A 6,703-nucleotide genomic window follows, 5' to 3' on the forward strand; every position below is an offset into this window, starting at 1 on the left:
AAAAATTTTAAAGAAAATAAATTTAAATAAAAAATTTTATTTATCATGCAATTTATGTAAAAATATTAATTTTTTTAAATAAAAAATTTTTAGATAAATTTTAAATAAAAAAAATTGTATATAAAAAATTTAATTTGTTGTTAAATTTAAATAAATAGCAAAAATAAATATTATGTTTGATCTAAAAAAAATATTTTTTTTAACTTTTGATAATTAAAAAATTAAACTTTAGTTATCCAATTAAATTAATTAATTTCTTAAATATTTTTCTTCTTTTTTATATTTAATTAAAATTAATGTATAAAGATTAAATTAAAACATAAAAATCACTTTTTACTTTCTGATGCATTTCCTGCAGGGTATGTGTGCGCTCGTGTAATGATACACATATAATATACGAAATATGCTGTAGGCGCACACCTTGACGGCACTTGTAAATCCCGCTGCTGCGGGCGGCATTGGTGACATTGCTGCGCTCAGCTGCTCTGCTGCAGCAACATGTACTCATACATGAGTATGTACTCGCAATTCACTGTCAGTGTCAGCGGCGTAAGTAGGCGCAATTATTTTGTAAATATCTACATTGGCTTGCGTTTATGTGCATAGCGATACGGCGTTACGGCGTTACACGTGTATGCCAATGCAACTAGTGCACATCGCCCAGCGTTCTAAATTACACATAAAAGCGAATAAGTGCATAAAACAAGCAAAAGGGTGAATACTCGTAATAAGTATAATAACAACAACAACGATAAAATTTTCAATAAACAACTGTAACGTAAGAAAATGACTGGGCATCCATTACAGGCGTGCGATCTCGCATAGCTAATGTAAACCGCTTGCATTTGAAAGTTGCGTCTAGGCACGTTTACATGGTCACATGTGGACCCAATAGTATGCCATAGTGAAATATACATACATATTTACATACTTGGTTGGAAAATATAGAAATGTATATAATTTTGAATTTATCCGCTTAAATGGCATCACGTTTTGGAACTAATTGAAAACTGTTTGAGAATTAATTAGCTTGAAAACATATTTTTACAACAAAAGCAAAAAACATAAAAATAATAATAACGAATAAAAAAAATAGAATTAAATTAAAAAAAAATAAAAATAAAATAAAATAAATTTAAATAAAATAAAATAAAATTAAATAAAATTAAATTAAAAAAAATAAAAATAAAATAAAATAAAATAAATTTAAATTAAATAAAATAAAATAAAATTAAAAAAAAAAAATAAAAATAAAATAAAATAAAATTAAATAAAAAAAATAAAAATAAAATAAAATAAAATAAATTTAAATTAAATAAAATAAAATTAAATTAAATTAAAAAAAATTAAATTAAATTAAAAAAAAATAAAAATTAAATAAAATAAAATTAAATAAAATTAAATTAATTAAAAAAAATAAATAAAAATAAAATTAAATTAAATTAAATTAAAAAAAAATAAAAATAAAATTAAATAAAATAAAATAAAATTAAATTAAATAAAATAAAATAAAATTAAATAAAATTAAATTAAATCAAAGTAAATCAAATTAAATTAAATAAAATAAAATAAAATAAAATTAAATTAATTTAAAAAAAATAAAAATTAAATAAAATTAAATTAATTAAAAAAAAAAATAAAAATAAATAAAAATAAAATAAAATAAAATAAAATAAAATAAAATAAAATAAAATAAAATAAAATTAAATTAAATTAAAAAAATAAAAATAAAATAAAATAAAATAAAATAAAATTAAAAAAAAAATAAAAATAAAATAAAATTAAATAAAATTAAATTAATTAAATAAAATTAAATTAATTTAAAAAAAATAAAAATAAAATTAAATTAAATAAAAAAAAATAAAATGAAATAAAATAAAATTAAATTAAATTAATTTAAAAAAAAATAAAAATAAAGTAAAATAAAATGATGTAATGAAATGGAATGAAATAAAATAAAGTAAACTAAATCTTAATTTTATAAATATTTTTACTTTTTGGTGAGATTGAATTTGAGTTTGGTAGTGAGATGATAGGTCTAGATTCGAATGAAAAAAAATTACAATAATTTTTTTTTTAAATGTACCGTTTTGTTCAGACAAATATAGTAACAGGTGAGAATTAATTGTGGAGATCTTCATAAATTTTAAGGTTCATTTCAGCAAAATCACTTTATTACTCGTGATAATATAAATTACACTTACTTTTATATGCACTTCAAACAACTGAAATATAAATAATAATTGCCTTAAACAAGATAAGCGCATCAAAAGGTGCTGCAATGATGTGAGCGTGATGCAACCACAAGTGACTAATATCTGTGTGTTAATTAAGTTACCTAAGTGATATACATACACACATTTTCAGTTTGTGAATTTTGGGTTGTCACAAGTAAGTGAGCTAACTGCTCGTGTCTAAGCCTAGACTAAATTCTATTGTTGTTCAACTTTTTTAAGTGATATAAGATCTATTAACATTAATTTCACAGTTTATTACTGTTGACAAGGTAGTATCATAAAGTATTAATTTTAAAATCACAGTTAAAACAAGTAAGGAAAGGCTAAGTTCGGGTGCAACCGAACATTTTATACTCTCGCAATTTATTGAAGAAATTTAACCAATACATATATGCGGAATAAAGCTGACCGTATTTTTCAAAACCTATAATTAGGTATATGGGGGCTAGGAGAAGATACTTTTGAAAAACCTACAATGAGGTATATGGAAATGTTATAACCCGATTTTAATAATTTTTGGAACAGAGACACACTGTTAGAAGAAAACAATTTCCTCTGAATTAAATTGAGATATCTGAGAGATTTACCCATATTTTCGGTTAAAATTTATCTTTAGGCGCTGAGTTCAACATGTTCGATATCTGGGGCATTGAAAAGTTATGGCCCGTTTTCGACAATTTTTTCGCAATTGAAGCCAGAGATAATATGCACTAATTGTGTAAAGTTTTATTCCGTTATCTTCATTGGTTCCTTATGTTTACATTATAAAGTGGAGGAATAAGATGGATTTCAAAATTGAGTTATAAGGAAAGTAGTAGCGGTTTTGAACCGATTTCGCCCATTTTTTGTCCGTGTTATCAGGGTGTCAAGAAAATATTATATACCGAATTTCATTCGAATCGGTCGAGTAGTTCCTGAGATATGGTTTTTGACCCATAACAGGGCGATGCCACGCCCATTTTCCATTTTGTAAAAAAATCTGAGTACAGCTCCCTTCTGCTATTTCTTCTGCAAAATTTAGTGTTTCTGACGTTTTTCGTTGGTTAGTTAACCCACTTTTAGTAATTTTCAACCTAACCTTTGTATGGGAGGTGGGCGTGGTTATTAGCCGATTTCAACTTTTTTCATGGTGTGTGGTTCGGTATGTAAGAGAACCGACTGCAGAAAGTTTGGTTTATATAGCTTTATTAGTTTGCGAGTTAAATACAAATAACCGATTTGTGGGCGGGGCAACGCCCACTTCCCCAAAAAAATTACATCCAAATATGCCCCCTCCTAGTGCGATCATTTATTCCAAATTTTACTTTTATAACTTCATTTATGGCTTAGTTAAGACACTATATGTGTTTTTGGTTTTCGCCATTTTGTGGGCGTGGCAATGGTCCGATTCTGCCCATTTTTGATCTTCTTATGGTGCCAAGGAATATTTGTGCCAAATTTCGTCAAGATATCTTAATTTTTACTCAAGTTACAGCTTGCACAGACGGACAGACGGCCAGACGGACGGACGGACAGACATCCGGATTTGAACTCCACTCTTCACCCTGATCACTTTGGTATATATGACTCTATATCTAACTCTTTTAGTTTTAGGTGTTACAAACAACCGTTAGGTGAACAAAACTATAATACTCTCTTTAGCAACTTTTGTTGCGAGAGTATAAAAATTGTACTAGTTGTCTATATAGAGTATAGTTATTGTTTAGTTAATATATTATGACATAAAAATAACTATTTAATACAGTTACTTCGAATTTAGGGGCTATCCAAGTGTGACACTTTCAAAAAATTGATTTTTTTACTTATTCGATAGTTTATACTTTCAAAAATATTATGTGAAACCGGGAAAATCGTATCTTGAATAGTTTTTGAATAGCAGCGTTCTAAAGAGCGAGCGCTCGTAGGTATGAACCTCTATATTTGAAACATTAAACGCGTTTTTTTCAAAACGACATTTTTCAAAATTGCTGACATCATAACTCAATGAGAAATTGACCGATATACTTCATATTGAGGCTTGAATATATTTACTATACAATGACCTACGAACTTTTTGATTGGTTAAAAATTGTAAATTTGGCATTAAAAACGACACTATTTTCAGAACTATGCCATTTTGTTAATTTTTGATATTTTCCAAAATTCGTAGGTCATTGTATAGGAAATACCTTCAACTTTACTAACGTTTTTGATTTTTTTTATTTTTGCACTCATTCGACCGGAATCATGTCAGCAGTTGGGGAACGTTTTTTTGGCATCTCCAAAGACAGCACATATATCCGTTATTTCTCAATATTTTTGTAAAAAAGCTTAAAATAAAGCTGAAAATATATCTTATTATATCCGAAAAACTTCGAAACATTCGATCGAGTACTTCCTTTTAAAAAAATGCACGAAAATCGCTTAATTTTTCATGGGTTATACTGGCCCTTTAAAAGGCTTTCCTTGGCGAACAACAACACCAATTGAATGTTAGATCATTCTGAGATGCCTTTATCTGATCCGGCCAACTCTGCGCAAAAGGCACTATTTTGGGTTCCCTTATACAACAACTATAGTTGGAATACAAAAACATTAAGCTTAAAGGCTTGATAAGATACCAGGTCATTGCTCTCTTCAAAGGTTAGATTAGAATCAAAACTAATCGAGTATCAGAACAAAGTGCATATCACAAAAGAAAGTACACGTAATTAACCGAAACAGCAGGACTAACATAAACTGTGAAATAAACAACTGACTGATATTTCATATATAGAGCGAGTGGTAATAAACCTCATTCGCTTATATAGTGGACTGATACATGTACGTCTGTACATTTGTATTATTGTTTGGAAAATATACAATATAACTAATTGATAGCGCCTCCAGTGCGGACATAATAAATATATTTATAAATATTTAGAAAATAGAAATCTGTACTTACAAGTGTGTGTGTGTGTGTGTATGTATTGGGGCTGTTAACATTATCAGCGGCTTAAAATGATGATTGGACAATGTTTGCGGCTTATCAACAGGTTCTCTGCGTACGCGAGAGTTGTTTGTATTATTTATTTTTGAACAGCTAATTGCGGTGAAGCCAAAGTCTAGTGTTTAGTCTCAATTTACTAACGCAAGGCAAAAGTTCGGGCAGGCGCGGTCTTAAGTTCGCACTGAAAATACAAAAAATGATACAAATTAAACACATTCGCAGTGGCAAAACGCTGAAAATCAATACATTTTGGCTACGTGATCACTGTCGCTGCAGCGATTGCTACAATACGGAGACGAAGCAACGTAAATACAATCTGCTGGACATACCGCGCACTGTGAAACCGCTTAGGACTGACTACATCAAGGATGGACTGCAATATGAGGTGCACTGTAAGTAAAGAGTAGATTTTGAGGTTAGTTGCCATAATAGCAGAATATGTAATAATTGTACTAACCACAGGGAATGATGGTCACACATCCGTTTACGACATTGATTTCCTGCATGATGCGCAAGTTGAACATGTCGTGGCACACGCCGAAAGCGCTACTGTGCGCGTACCCTGGAATGAGCCGTTCATTGTAGCGCATGCGGAGCACTTGCGCACCACACTCGCCGAATTGGTCAGCGCCGAGGAGCCAGTGCGTAAAATCGTACAAAGTCTGATACGTTATGGCATCGCGTTCATTGATGGCGTACCGCCGAACACGACAATGACCGAAATGGCGGTACGTCGCATTTTTCCAACGATGAAAACGTTCTTTGGCGAAATGTACACATTCTCCGATGTGCAGGATCACGCCGATACCGCTTACACTAAACAATATCTCGGTCTGCACACGGACAATACGTACTTCTGTGATGCGGCGGGTCTGCAGTCGCTGCATTGCATACGACACGTCAACGGTACAGGCGGTGAGAATTTCTTCGCGGATGGTTTGCATGCCGCACACGAGTTAAAACATCGCAATCCGCGCGCCTTTGAGATACTCACACGTGTCGCAGTGCCGGCGGAGTATATCGAGGAGGGACAATATCATAAACATTCGGCGCCCATTATACGCGTGGATCCGGTGAGTGGTGAAATAGTGCAGTTGCGCTTGAATGTATACGATCGCGCGCAATTCGATAGCATACCGCAAGAGCAAATGCAAGATTTCTACGATAGTTTGCGTGATTATTTGGAGATTGTGCAACGCATCGAGAATCAATGGAGTTTTAAATTACATCCTGGCACTGTGGTGATCTTCGATAACTGGCGTGTGTATCACGGTCGTCATGCGTACACGGGTCAACGCACCATGACCGGTTGTTATGTGCAGCGGACGGACTTTTTGAGTAAGGCGCGCGTTCTGGGCATCATCGATTGATTATAATGTTGCAGAAATTTACATACATACATGTGTGTGGTGAAAATGTTTGTGGTGAGAAATAAAATATTATGCAATTTTCGACTTTTTTTATTGTAATTCTGTGGACTTTTTTTTTGATAACAGGT

At 31.1% G+C, this 6,703-nt stretch overlaps 1 protein-coding gene across 1 annotated transcript; it reads left to right on the forward strand.

Moving 5' to 3' along the window:
- Positions 1–5,091: 5,091 nt before the first annotated feature.
- LOC105210859 (trimethyllysine dioxygenase, mitochondrial) lies at positions 5,092–6,659 on the forward strand. The gene is made up of 2 exons (XM_011182034.3): positions 5,092–5,597; positions 5,668–6,659. The coding sequence occupies exons 1-2, from the start codon at positions 5,402–5,404 to the stop codon at positions 6,573–6,575; spliced, it is 1,104 nt and encodes a 367-aa protein (XP_011180336.1). The 5' UTR covers positions 5,092–5,401; the 3' UTR covers positions 6,576–6,659.
- Positions 6,660–6,703: the final 44 nt, after the last annotated feature.

The sequence above is a fragment of the Zeugodacus cucurbitae genome, chromosome 3 (assembly GCF_028554725.1).
Source record: "Zeugodacus cucurbitae isolate PBARC_wt_2022May chromosome 3, idZeuCucr1.2, whole genome shotgun sequence".
Taxonomy (NCBI): Eukaryota; Metazoa; Arthropoda; class Insecta; order Diptera; family Tephritidae; genus Zeugodacus; species Zeugodacus cucurbitae.

Bases quoted from the DNA above. Each gene is read 5' to 3' on its own strand.
- LOC105210859 (XM_011182034.3), top strand. From the start codon at position 5,402: ATGATACAAATTAAACACATTCGCAGTGGCAAAACGCTGAAAATCAAT. The intron at 5,598-5,667 runs GTAAGTAAAGAG...TACTAACCACAG, and splicing joins ACTGCAATATGAGGTGCACT to GGAATGATGGTCACACATCC.